Here is a 14766-nt window from a genome sequence, read left to right on the forward strand (position 1 = left end):
AATCTCAGGTTTCCAACTTCACAAGTTTTTCGAGCGTAGAGGGCTTGCTCCATTTGTAAGTACCAGGTGGCTTCCATACAAAAAGTTCAGTTTCGACTGCCATAAATGCTTACAGCAGTTGCTAATTTCAGCACTTGTTTTGTGCACATGGAATGTCTAGCAAAAGAAAGGACACGATCGTATATCATGATGGATCCGGCACAAATGAAGGCCCAAATTGTTTGCAAGTACAATTTCTACCTTCACCACCTAGTTCATGAATCGCACACCAATGGGAAGAAAAGTGTAGGTAGCGATTGTGACACCTGCTACTGCATCTATTATTTGGTGGGGTGCCTCTATTTTTACTAGTGTGGCACATCCCTCCCACTATAAAGTGCTCCCTCCCTCTTCTAGTCTATCTCTTAGCAACGGATAGAAAGATAGAGGAGATTGATTACTGAAGAACGTTTAGTGGATGGTTAGGTTTCTATTTGATGGCGAAGGCATCTATGAGTAACATCTCCTTTGTGCCAATATCACGACAAGCTGACACTTCCCTTGCTCCTCCCTGTAAAAAACAAAATCAAAGATGTGCTGAGACCCCACAAATCACTAGTGTGTCGCCGTGGTCAATCGATTTTATACCGCCAGAAACTCTTTTCAAGTCTATCTACCCATACGTAGGGTTCAAGAGGCGTAGCTGAGTGTAAATGTTTGACCAACCAGCTGGGGACTCGACTAAAGCCTCAAAACGCCTGCCTATATAGGATGGGATACCAAATAAAAAAGAAATATCTAGCGAGCACACCAGCCTCCACCGAAGTGCCGAAGCAAGTGCTTCAACACTGTCAATAGCACATAATACGTTGGAAAAGTGTTGATAAGAAAAAGGGATAGGTTTTTGTTACGCGTAGTGGTGGCGGGACAATTCTGAAAACTCTTCCTCTCTTACGGTAGTACCACCATCGCCACTCGTGTATCCTCGTGCCTTTTTTTTTCCTGCTCTAGTTATTCTCCTTCCCCTTTTTACCCTTTAAAAGTAAAATTTTAAGGATCCATCAAGTGATGGAACTGGACTTGCTTTTTTCACACCACGTGGAAACTGGTTTTGGAATTGGGTTATTGATGAACTGACGATGAAGTCGCGCCCTCAATCTAAACCATGAAGTCGAAAATATATATTTTTATTTTGTTGTAGAGATATTAAATTAAAAAAATTAATAGGGCTTGGTTTTTCATTAAGATACATTGTATCGTGGATTAAAATAGTGTAATAATTATTTTGTTTTTTTTTTAAATAAATGATAGTTATTAAGAGTAATATAATTTTTTTACAAGAGTTCATTAATTATTATTATTATTATATTGATATGAGACAAATCAATTTTCAATGAAATAATTGAATCACTCTTAAATAATGAAATATTTAATGTCATATGCTTTTTTTATTTTATAATTTTTTTATTATTTTATATTAGAGGTCAATTATGGTTGCTAAGAACAAGTTTTTTATATATAAATATTTTATATAAATATTATTTAACTAAAATTTAAATAAAAAAATCAATCAATTGTTTTTTTTTTAAGAGAGAGTTCAGGCTTGCTTGCATGGCTAGGGAACCAAAAACCTAACATCGCAAATATATATATATATATATATATATAAACAAGTTGTTTGTTGTGTCATCCTCTGCGTAATTTTTTTGTCATCAAAATAAGAGTTTTTTCAATATAAAAATTTATTTTTCAATTTATTTTTATCTAAAAACACTCTATAAATTTATTTCTCACTACAAAAAAAAACCTTTAATCTCTCTAAAAAAATGAAAATCAAATGAATAAAAAATAACTTTAAGTACCCAGATTTACCTTTTCTATATAGTTAAAAAATAACATCACCTTCATTGAACACCTTTTCTCTTTCCCCAATAGTTTCTAAATACTTTCTCTAGTTTCTCCATAGATTGAAATGTTAAAAAAAAAAATTGGAGTCAAAATGTGTAATGCTAAAACAACAAGGATTGAATAATAGATAAACTAAAATTTTAGGAAGCAAATTGAAGTTTTTCATGTTTTTTTTTCAAATGGGGTTTAATTTTTTTTATTTGATCCTTTTTTTAAATAGAATTAAAGTTCTCTGTTGCAAAATCACTTTTTAATTCATCATCTAAATATTCCTCAATATTTTATATACATGAAAGAATACAAATTAAAATAGAATCTCCACATATAAAACCATATTAATGAAACTTGAGATGATGAAATTGTAAACAAAAACAATCTGATGACCAAACTGTAAAAAAATGCATCGTTCATATGAACAATGCACAATGAATTGTTTCCTTTCACGATGTTTTGTAATGTAATTTAATTATTTAATTTGCCTGGGATTCTATGGTTTTTGTTTTTTTAGATATATATATACCCAAGCCTTGTGGAAGCATTTCGCGACTACTAGTTCGTTAGGGAGAGAGATCACATACATGTTTGAGAGAAGACTTGCATTGATAAGAGCTTTATATATAACGATGAACATCGTCATCTTTCTTTTCCATCCTTAATCAATTCACCAACATTTATATTTTCTTTCAAAGAGCCAAAGGAGCTTGGAAAAAGAAAGGTTTATACGGTAATATGTTTGGAAGTGTAGTTACGATTAATTTTTAAAATATTTTTTATATTGAAATATATTAAAATGATATTTTTTATTTTTTAAAAATTATTTTTAAAATCAACGCATCAAAATGATCCAAAATATTAAAAAAAATTAAAAACAAATTAATTTTTTTAAAAAATAAAAATTGACCTTGCATTTCCAAACACTCTCTACTTTTTATGTTAAGCAAACAAAACTTGCGGAATCTCTATATAAATCAAGATAAAAATAGTGCGGCTAAGATTATTATTGACTATCATATTTTCTCAATGTAATAAGAAGAAAATTCATTGTCACTAGTTCCCTTGTGGGAGTGAATATGGGAAATTATGTCTTTTATTACATAATATTTATGTTGATCTAAAATTCTTTTTAAATTAGAATTGCGTCCTGTCAAGATGGTTTTAAACATAATTAATGTTAAAATTGTCTCTTTATATAAAGACAATTCTGTCAAGATTTTGAATATCCAGACAACTTTCGCTTTTTAAAAAACGTCCCCTTTCATGAAACACTGCTAACATAAAAGAACATACAATAAACTATTTTAAAACAAGAGAATTAATCTTTATTTCAATCCATATTTTTAAATTTAATTTTTCTAAGTTGATTTATATATTTTTTATATTTTTACACAAACACAAATATATATATATATATATATATATATATATATATATATATATATATATATATATATTAGTGTTTGTGTGTGTGTTAAGTGTTGATGACCACTCCTTTTAATGCTCTTTCTGCATTCTTGGTTCATGAATACTGCAATTTCGGTGGAAGGACAGAGAATATGAGGAGTGTGTTTGATAATGTTATAGATATTATTTTTTAAAGTATTTTTTATTTAAAATAATATTTTTAGTTTTTAAAATTTATTTTTAACAAAAATATTTTAAAATGAATTAAAAATATAAAATGAATTAATTTAAATTTTTTTAAAAAATTGAAATTTTTCAAAAACACAATACAGCTGCGAAAACACAAATAGAGTTCGGACTCGCAAAAGAACACGGGAGATGGAAAGATACATACATGACACAGCATGTGACAATTTTTTTCAATTGACCTGTCAAGCTTTTGACCAATCACAAACAAATATCAATCCACTTCATTAGAAAAACATGATTTGGTCAAGACATGTGAATTATTGTGAGGTAAAATCGGGCTGGTTCTTCTTCAGCTCACTTTGAAGTCGTGGTCCCCACACGCTTGCAATTCAATGCCCCTCGTGCCACCCACGTCTTTTGGGCTCAAAATGTCTCATCCATCTACGTCATTAACCCCCCCTCCTCGCATCATCTCTCGTCACTTTGTAAAAAAATAGATGCCGATGCTATGGGGTGTTTGTTATAATTTTTGTTTTTAATGTTTTTTTAAAATATTTTTAATTTTAAAAAAATATTAAAATGTTTTTTATAATTTCAATGTATTGATTTTAATATATATATATATATTTAAATAAAAAATTATTTTCAAAACCATCATATATCACAATTATTTTTGTCGTCAAGGTGATTATAAAAAACAATTAATCACACAATTATTTTTCTTATTTTATTCCAACTTAATTATACTATAGTGAAAATACATTGTTAGTAGTGTAACTCTGGATGGAGTGTATTTTTTTTCTAAGAAAAAGAAAATGATTTGAAAATATTTGTACTTATAGATATGATGTTTTTATAATTTTCTTGGGTTACGAGTCTTATTTTTTTATATATATATTTTTGTATTTAAATATATTTAAAAAATACATATTACTAATTATTCTCTAAAAATACCATGAGATTTCTTAAATGCAGTCCAAGAAAATAATTATAAAAATTAGTTAAAAACAAATTCTGAGCGCGAGACCCAGTATCATTGGATTCGTAAGAGAGGGAAAGTTCGGTACGCCTTGAATCACGAGGCGCCAGTAACGGCAGTGACTTTTCTCGACAAAGCTGTGGGCCAAACCAAATCTGCTAGCTGGCAACCCACGCGAAGTTAACACCGTCTATTTTTCTTTTTCAGTTGATGGCTACTTCCAATTATCAATTGACCCCAGAAAGAGAATAACGTAGTGGACATAATGAAATTTGGAGTGAGAATAGAAGAAATCATAACTGTTTTCCAAAGCCAGTGGTTTTGCACGTGTGAAGGAAGTGATGGGCAGAATGTGGTGACGCGAGCTTAAGATTTATTACAGATAGAAAGGCACTGAAGATGGGAAGGCAGAATCTGCGCAAGAAACTGATGGGTGTCAGAAGTAAAGTTACATAATATCTGCTGTTCTTCTTTTCGTAAACTATCCGGAAATTTTATAGTGACAAGGTAGAGATACTATAAAAAATAATTATAAGATAAATTATATTTCAAGATTTTGTTAGGAGTTTCGTTTTTTTGCCAGGTTTTTTTTAGGATTCGGGTTATTTATTTGAATTAGTTCAATAATATCGGTTAATTCAGTAATATAAGTATAAAAAAGCCAATGATCAATAGAAAAAAACAAACTTTTCTATGAAAGATATCTTTTAAATATTATTGAATATCTTATTTGATAATAAAACAAAAATTAAATGAGAATGAGATAACTTCAAAATAAAATGGATGAAAAAAAATTGAAAATCAATTACCAACAAATCAAACACTCAATAACAAATTGAAAAAAAATCATTTTTTTAAATTTAACTCAAGTGAGCATGCTAAATTCACAGTCCTAATTGTGAGGTATGAGATAACTTTATAAAAACAAATCAAATAAGAAAATGAAGATCAACTCCCAAGCAAAGTAAATAACAAAATGCTAAACTAAAAGGAATCAATTTAAAAACAATAGGAAAAAAACCAAGTCAGTCAGGTTAACTTTGACTAACTTGCAACCTGAGATATGAGATTGAGATAAACCTATAAAAAGTAAAGCAGTAAAAATCATAAAGCTAAACTTCTAATAACCTAATAATTAAATGAAATAAAAAAATGAGGGAAAAATTAAAAAATAAATCAAGAAAATAATATAAAAATAGCAATAAAAAAGAATATGGAAAAAATTGGTGTACAAATAAAATAAAATAAAATAATAAGAGATGAAATTAAAAAATAAAATAAATAAAGAAAATGATAGAAAAACAAAAAAATAGCGATAAAAAAGAACGGGGATAAAATATGTTAGATGAAAAAAAAATTCTAATTTTATAAATTATTTTAAATAAAAAAAATTATAATAAAAAATAGAACCAAAGTTAAAGAAAAAAAAGGAATTATTTGAAAAATTAAAGGGGATGGCACGAGAATCGAGGGAGAGGAAAGAAGGGAAAAGAAAATAAAAACAATAGACACTAAATTGATGGTCTATTATCCACACAAATCACCACAGGGTTCGAGGAGTCACTGAGATGATTTAAACACAGCCTTGAAAGTATCGTAAGTCCGCCAAAACAACATGAGTGTCTCCCACTAGTTGATGCCTGTGTTACGCGCACTAATTATTTTTTTTAAAAAATAATATTATATATTAAAATACTAAATTGTTCATCTTTTAACTTGATTGTAACAAAAAAAAAAAACCAACTTAAAAATACAAAAATTCCCTAGCATGCTAGCTTAATAATTTTTATTTTATTTTAAGGGCAATTCTATCAATAAGAAGCTAGTTTAATGTTAATTGTTTTTAAGGGTATTTAAGTAATTTTATTGTACTAAAAAAAACTTATTTGTCATAATTAATTTAATAACAACCCATGAGTCATGTAAAAAAATGATATTACCTTATCAACAAGGCTATTGGGTTTTGTTGGGAAAAATAACAATTTATATATAATAATAATAATAATAATAATAATAATAATAATAATACCATAAGTTCGAGAGAGGGGAGCAAATTGTTAAAATAATAGTTAAATCATAAAAGATAAGATTTTTATGAACCGAAAGAGATGAATTTAAACCCAGTGAGAAATATGATTTGAACATAAAACTAAAAAAAATAAACAAAGGTTGCAAGATCCTGACATACACGAGTTGCACTGCTGAATTTTAAATTTCTTTTATGGGAATTGAGTGTGACTAAAGGATATTCTAAGTAATTAGGATATTTTTTAATTTGATTTCATTTATTTAGTAAATTCTTTTATATTTGATTTCCTTTTTGTCTTCTTTCATTTATTTAATTTTTAGAGTTGTAGGTTTTACTGTACTGATAAATTTTTCATACTCTTCCATATGATGCCAAAACTCGAAGCTCCTGTTTGAAATTAATGTTTAAATAGAGATTGGTTAAAATTTAAATGTTTTTATTTAAAATTAATTTTTTATATTTTTAAATTGTTTTGATGTACTGATGTTAAAAATAATTTTTTTAAAAAAAATAGTATTTTGATGTTTTTTCAAAGAAAAAACACTTTGAAAAACAACCGGTATCACACTTTCAAATACCCCAGAATTCATTAAATTTCTGGTGCTTCAATATTATACCGTTATTAAATTAAATTAGAGAAGATAAATATAATAAGATTAAGTTAGTTAAAAGTACCATTTTCTCTTATAACACACAGATTTTTCATATGACTGCAGTGTACCTCTATATTCGCAACAACAATGTAGAAAATAGAATCACCTTAAAATTTTCAGTGGCAAAGAAAATAAAGGAACAAAACATTTGTTGTAAATTCTTGATGAGAAAAAAAAAAACTTTAAATTGGAGCACTATCCATTCATCCAGACACACCCAAAAGTAAACTGGCTTCCACTTTATTTTATCTCTACTCCTTTGTCGGTAATTCACAAGCCTCCACTTACAGGCATACAGACAGACGCGGTGTAGACTTTCCAACACTAATCCAAGGCAGAGCCACACAAGTCACAACCCAACCCCACACAACCCTTTGACATTTTCCCAAGTCAACCCCAAAACCAGCACTGTTTCTCGAAAGCAAATGACAAGATAAACACCGAGATGCCAATTTGCCACTCTCTCTTTTTCTATATATTATTGCTTCTCTCCTCATCACAACCCCTAACCCTCTCTCTCTCAAAAAGTCAGCCCTTTCTTTTGTCTTCTCTCTATAACATCAGTCGCAGAAGGAAGGTACAGATTCACAGACCTTGTCTCTGAAGCCATGGAGGATATTGATTGGGATCTTCATGCTGTGGTCAGAGGCTGCACCACCTCTACCTCCACATCCACCACGGCTACAACCACCATCAACAGCAACAGCAGCAGCAACAGAAACGGCACTACGAGTGGTTATAGATCAGATTATTATCCTCAATATTCTTGCTTTTCTGGCTTTGGCAGTGAGCAAGTTGGCCATCTTTTCTCTCATCCAGATCCCTTTGAAACAAGAAATGTTATTGGAGAACTGGATGAGCTTTACAAGCCATTTTTCCCCAAAACTCAGCCCCTCATTTATTCTCCACAAGCCTGCACACCTATCTCTTCGTTTTCTTCGTTTGCCAGTTTTAACAAGGATTTTCAAACCCAGCCAAAACAACAGCAAAAAAAGTCACAGCCTAAGCAGTCTCTTGCCGGTTCTGTGACTAGCAGTGGAAATTCTCATACACCTCGATCCAAAAGAAGGTAAATCTGCTTACTTTTCACTTCTAGCGAGCAAAATAATTTGATTTGGTAGATAGTCATAAAAGAAAGACGACTCTTTTGCTAAAATATGGTTCATTTGTATATTTATGTCTTGTCACAGAAAGAACCAGTTAAAGAAAGTATGCCAGGTACCAGCAGAGGCTCTATCTTCAGATGTGTGGGCATGGCGTAAATATGGGCAAAAACCAATCAAAGGCTCTCCATATCCAAGGTAACATATTATGTATCCGTGTTGAATTTAATCAAAGCCTGCCTTTTATCTTGGTATTCAATAATTATGCCTGCTTTTCTCCTTTTTTTCTGAGTCTCGTATCAAGTCAAAGCTTGTAAATTTTCAATATCTATTTGATTAAAACTTTCGTTTGTTCTGTGATTAACAGGGGCTATTACAGATGCAGCAGCTCAAAAGGGTGTTTGGCCCGGAAACAAGTGGAGAGAAACAGATCCGACCCAGGAATGTTCATAGTGACGTACACAGCAGAGCACAACCACCCTGCCCCTACACACAGAAACTCTCTAGCAGGTAGCACGCGTCAGAAGACCTCAACACCACAAGCTGGTACATCTAACGATTCTAACAAACCATCATCACCACCCCAACCCACTTGCTCATCTCCAGCAACTTCCCTGGAAGATGAGCTACTAGTTCAAAGTACTACGGACACAGAATTAAGCAGAGAAGAGAAAGATATAACGGAAGACGACGATGAAGATGAGCTTGCTGGATTCTCAGAGATAGCTGTTAGTGATGATTTCTTTGCGGGTTTGGAGGAATTTGTTGTTCCGGCTACCGGATTTTTCTCTGATCATTTTCCTGCAAGTTTTGGTCTGCCTTGGCATGCTAACAAAAATGCTGCCACGGCAGCCGGAAGTATCTGACATTAGCTAAGAATGGCATCTCCTACATTGGCCTTGAGCTTTTCCTTTCTTTTCCCGTTATGTATACACTTGTATCATTTTACTAGAAGTAGGATCTCGAAGACATCGATGCCTTGTGCCTGTGAAGTGAATGGTGTAGGCAAAAAGGAAAGAGTTTATTCCTTTTGTTGATCTGTAGATTGTTAGTAAAATTAGAATTAGTTGTTCACTATCCAACTCCCCCCCTCCCCCTTCTTTTAAGGTATTAGTCTTGACTATTTACGAGGGTAGAACTTTGGTTGAGATGAATTCTTGCAAGTTTGTGGTAATTACTGGTAAATTTCATGTTTGGAAGAGAAGATGACAGCAAGAGATTAAGAAAGTTTATTCCCATGGCATATTTGCCTCTTCAACTCAATAATGAAGCACCCACAATGTGTACGGCATCCGCAGGAACTTGGACATAAAACGTTTTTGACATCTCCTTGGTTTCTCAGGGAGATCCAAATTGTGTACATCAAAAATAAAATAACACTAAAAATGAGAGGAAGGAATCCATCATTGATCGGATGGAGTCGTGGGATTAGAACGCTCATATTGATACACCTCTGGATGCGGTTCTCTAAAACAAGCCCTGCTTGAAGCCCCAACAAATATCACAACCTGGAGGGAGAAACCGTACAGACAGGAAATTGGAGAGCTTCCTGGTCTCTCACAAAAACTGCGAACTTACATGTATGCAAGGTTCCCGTCCTCGCAGAAACTTTCCGTGCAGCGGAATGAAAAACGTCATATCCCCCAACAAAATTTTCAACTTCTCTGTTTCACCAACTGTAGAGAGCCACTCTGTGAGGATCTCCATAGTTATATAATCAGGATTACAAGCATGCTCTTTCATACATGAATTCAAACGCCTTTTCCAAATCTTTCTCCTCTCTAAGGCCTTTGAATATAGCGTTGTATGTGGTGGTATTCGGTGTTGACCCTCCTAATTTTCATATCTTCCATCAAGGAAACAACAGGTTCACTTCATTGTTCTAGAACAAAGTCTACGAGTATGTTGTTTATCAGTGTTTGGTGGAACCTTGGATGTAGCTTTCATGTCTTTGAAAATCTCCATAGCTCCATTCACATTTCCATTTAAGCAATATGCATTTATCAGAAAGCTGTATGTAGCAACAGTGGGCTCCACACCTTCCTTGATCATCTTTTTCAGGACTCTCTGGGCGAACTTTAAATCCCCAGTTTTGCTGATATAAAGCAATCAAAGTGTTATAAGCGATAGCAGGTTTCAATCCAGCTTCGTCCATTTCCTTGAGCAACGCAAAAACTCTGTTAAACTTGTTCTTCCAGCAAACCTCCAATCAAAACATCATAGCACACCGTGTCAGGGCGGAAGCCAACCTCTTTCCACTTTGACAAGACAAAACTGCCACCATCCATCCTTCCATCTTGGCTAAAACCAGAGATCATGTTATAGTAGACAATTGCATCCGGAGAACATCCACTTGTCAACATTTCATTGAAGAATTCCATTGCGTTTTCAAAGTTGTTCACGTTACAGAAAGCACTGATCAAAGCAGAGTAAGCAACAGCATTGCCTCTCAAACCTCTCCTTCGCGCCTCAACAAAGAACTCAACCATCCTACCGACTCTCCCAGTTCTACACATTCCACCAACCAAAGTATCAATAGTGACAACGTTTGGTGCAACCCACTCTTCATTCATCTCATCAAACTGCTACTTTCCCTTTTGTCCCTCGCCCGCTTTACAAAACGCATTGATCAAGCAATTGTACGTAATTGTATCAGGAGAACACCCCTTTTGCAATCTCGTTCGTTCCATCAAACCCAATCCCTCTGCTTGCCTTCCAACTTTACAAAATCCATCAATCAGTGTATTGTAAATGACAATAACTAGTTCAACTAAAACGCTTAAGCCAGAACCATTTAGTAGGCGGTGAGTGTAAGAGATTGGGATTAAGAAATGTGTTCTTTTTATGATTTCATGTTCGAAATCTGTAATTGTTAATATTAATGGCTACTGAAGATTTATCTGATCATTAATTTCAAAGCTCGTAAGATTAATCGAGATACGTACAAACTAGCCGAACACCTCACGTTAATAATAATAACAAAAAAAGGCTTAAGCCACTACTCTCATGATCTCCACTTATCTTTTCAAGAACCTCTAATACAACCTTGAAAAATAGTTCAATTAGTCAGGTTTTGGGTTTATTTTTTAATAATTACAAGTTTGAATTTTTTTAAAGTCACTAAAAGTTTACATAATCATTAATTTCAGGGTTTATAAAATTAATTTAAATATATATAATATTAATTAAAAAAAAAAACCCTTCAATGCACGTCGAACTCTCTTAAGCTTGCACATGTGATAAATAAGAATCCCGAAAGGAACAACATTGGGCTGAATATCCATTTCCACCATCTTCGCCATTAGTCCGTTCATTCTATTAAAGTTGTCCTGTCTTGCGAATCCTGTCAATAATGCATTGCAAGTATCAGATTCCAAGACAGTCCCTAACTTAATCAATTCATTTAAAAGATCCCAAGCTCTATGCTCACCGAACTTCAACACCAGATTAACAATCTCGTCACCTAAAACCCCTCCATTTCTTTCTCCTTCAACAAAAGACGAAAATATAATGTTTTCTGTAGCATCGTTGGGGACAACAACTAGACTCTTCATTTGACATACATTTCATCAAACACCTTCAATGCATCTTCGACACGCCCAAACCCCATCTAAATACGAAGCCAAACATTATGAACACTGGTGTTTTTAACATATGGGTCAAGTTTATTGAAGAAAATGAGAAATCCCTCAACCAATTCACCCGGACAAATATTGCATTCATGAAATTCTAGTTTTCCTTTTTGTGACTCCAGTTTTCTTAAAAAATTAGAGGTTTAATCTATTTCCAGATTAAGAGCTAATTTTGATTTGTTGAAACTTTGTTGGTAAATGGATTTGATTTCTTGGTTATCTCATTTTAGGTTAGAATTCAAGCAAAGCCCACAAAAAATGAAAATAAATTTTTTGCCATTGATACAAGTCCAAGACTTAGTGTACAATCATTTGAAGTTTTGATATGCAAAAGCTAGCTCAAAAATACTATACCAACCAGCAAACATCAAAGATGATTCTAGCAAATTTCACTTGGATTGACATTTTTGGTAACTGCAGATGAATATCGAAAACAGTATCCGGATCCATCATTACTGCTAATATCCATTGAGTTTTGCTGCACAACAGGAAATAGACACGAACACACACACAATGGAAGCAATTGTAATCTTATTGAAGTTTTTGGTCATTTATGTCATGAGTCTGTCCAGTGAATAATCTTCTTGTGATGAAGATTAATTCATATTCCCGCCATCTATCTACCTAAAACGGATCTAAGAAACCAGCGAATCCATTTGCAAAACCAAAGCATTTTAACTACTTTGATTTGGCTTTGTGCTAAAACTCAAATCACTCCTGATAGACATGGCTCAAGATCAATTTCAAGTTATATTTTAATTTCTGTTCATTTTTCTGGCGGGGAGGGGGGGGGGGACAGATACAATTATTTCAACAGCAAAATGTAGGTCATTTTACTTTTCTTTCTGATCAGGGAAAAGGGAATAAGAAGCACGTCTGCTGGATTGACTTAGTATACAATCATTTGCTGGACCATTGCTTGATCCAGCAGTTTTAATTTTTTCACCTGCTGCAGCTGTTGAAGCCGCTGCCTTGTCCAAACCTAACTCTTGCAATTCGCTAATGAAACCATCGATCTCAATTTCACCAATTTTATATGGACTGTGGAGAGGACCAGGGAATGAACCATTTGTCACTTCTTCCTTGTATTCAACTAGAGCTTTGTTGATGACATCTCCAACACGTGCACATTGCTTACAGAACTTTTGCGCAACCCATAAAAAGTAAAGCAATCCTTCTTTGAGCATACAGATCGTTAGCTATGCGTAGGAGATCAACACACCAGGGTGGCAATTATGGGATTAACCTTGGCATGATGAGGATGTCGCATCATTCCCAGCAGGTCGTGGTAAACTAGCACCTGCATGGACAGAAGCATTCAATCTGGAGTAAAAAAATTAAGAACGCAAGCTTGCAAGTTTCCTGAAAAGAAACATAATTACAGAGCTATTTCTAGGTATTCATGGGTGTTTGAAATTGATAAATGGTCATATCAAGAGCTGTAGATGGTATGGTATATTCAAGTCAACGGTAAAGCTCTTCTCGATAGTGAGAAGCCACACAAGGGGTAGGTATTCCATGTGCTGTGGGAATTTTACACACATACAATTCCTTTTAAATTAATTCTTTGCTGTAACTGTACACACTACCCCCACATTTATACGGTGAGTTTTAGCCGCAGCAATTCTCGACGATGATCCTCCTTCCAATTTAATCGCGTCCACTTCTCCTTTCTTCAAAATCCTAATGGCCGTATCAAGTGCCTGCTCATAATCCAGAATGCATCAAAATCACCAGCCAAGCACTCACTTCAAACCCACATCCAAACCAACACAACATCCTCTCTCACACACACTAAACCCCAATAAAACTTCAAACATAAACATTATACTATTTCATAACTATCAAAAATCAAAACTTTATTAAGATAAATACCAAGAGAGTAACATTTTTAGCTTGAAAATTTAATGGGTACCTGGTGATCAGCACCAGACTCGTAAGTCCCATAAGGCAAGTCACCAACAAGAAGCGGTCTTTCGGCGCCACGAGCAACAGCTTGGCAATGAAGAAGCATCTCATCGAGAGAGATAGTGAGCTAGGGTGGTGTCTGTTAGGCTACAGCCTAACAAGTTAAGTCTATAAAGAAATAAGAGAGAAGAAGAAGCAGAACAAGAAGAAGAAGGGACTTATGGTCATTCATTGCCTGTCCTTCCAGTTCTGCATGTACTAGCTTCTTGTATACATGGACCTATGGACTTCAACTGATCTTTCTAACTAACCCAACTAACTCTAAATGTTTCCAACACTAATAACTAACTATAACGGTCTAACTAATAACTGACTATAAATTCCACGTGCCATATCCAACTGTTATTCCTTCCCACCTCTTCCTCATGTATTGACCACATGCCAGTTACCCATCCTTGATATCTAGACCATAATGAACTCAGGATTGTAACAGTGTCATGGCTTTGAACAACCATAGAAGCCGAGTCCTATCTAATATTATATTTATTTTTTAATTTAAAATTATTTTAAAAAAAAATCGAATTTTTTTTATTTTAAATTAATTTTTTTTAAATTATTTTAATATCTTAATAAAAAAAAATTATTTTAATATATTTTTAAATAAAATATATTTTAAAAAACTACCTAACTATATTTTAAAAAACCTTCATAGTAATCATGGGTACCTGCTGTGTCTAGGCGACCACATAGGGATAGTCGTCGGCGGGAACAACAGTAATGGGCTCACCTTTTTGTGTTTTTCATATCTAAAATTTTAAGCTTTGTGGGTGTTAACATTTTTTTTAATACCTTGAAAAATATACTATTATTTATAATTTTATTTTACATATCGAATAAATAATTTAAAAAATTAATTAATTAAAAAACTATGAAATATTATGTGTTTATTGCTGTAGTTGATTAATATCTAAAGTGACATTCTAAT

General features: G+C 33.1%; 1 protein-coding gene and 1 pseudogene across 1 annotated transcript; one reads left to right on the forward strand and one right to left on the reverse strand.

Moving 5' to 3' along the window:
• The first annotated feature begins 7623 nt into the window (after positions 1–7623).
• Positions 7624–9318, forward strand: LOC133691450 (WRKY transcription factor 22-like). Its single transcript, XM_062111964.1, has 3 exons — positions 7624–8207; positions 8329–8439; positions 8609–9318. The coding sequence occupies exons 1-3, from the start codon at positions 7747–7749 to the stop codon at positions 9105–9107; spliced, it is 1071 nt and encodes a 356-aa protein (XP_061967948.1). The 5' UTR covers positions 7624–7746; the 3' UTR covers positions 9108–9318.
• Positions 9319–9447: 129 nt separating this feature from the next.
• Positions 9448–11964, reverse strand: LOC133690807 (pentatricopeptide repeat-containing protein At3g61520, mitochondrial-like; annotated as a pseudogene).
• Between the last annotated feature and the right edge of the window lie 2802 nt (positions 11965–14766).

This window comes from Populus nigra, chromosome 4 (genome assembly GCF_951802175.1).
Source record: "Populus nigra chromosome 4, ddPopNigr1.1, whole genome shotgun sequence".
In the NCBI taxonomy this organism is placed as follows: Eukaryota; Viridiplantae; Streptophyta; class Magnoliopsida; order Malpighiales; family Salicaceae; genus Populus; species Populus nigra.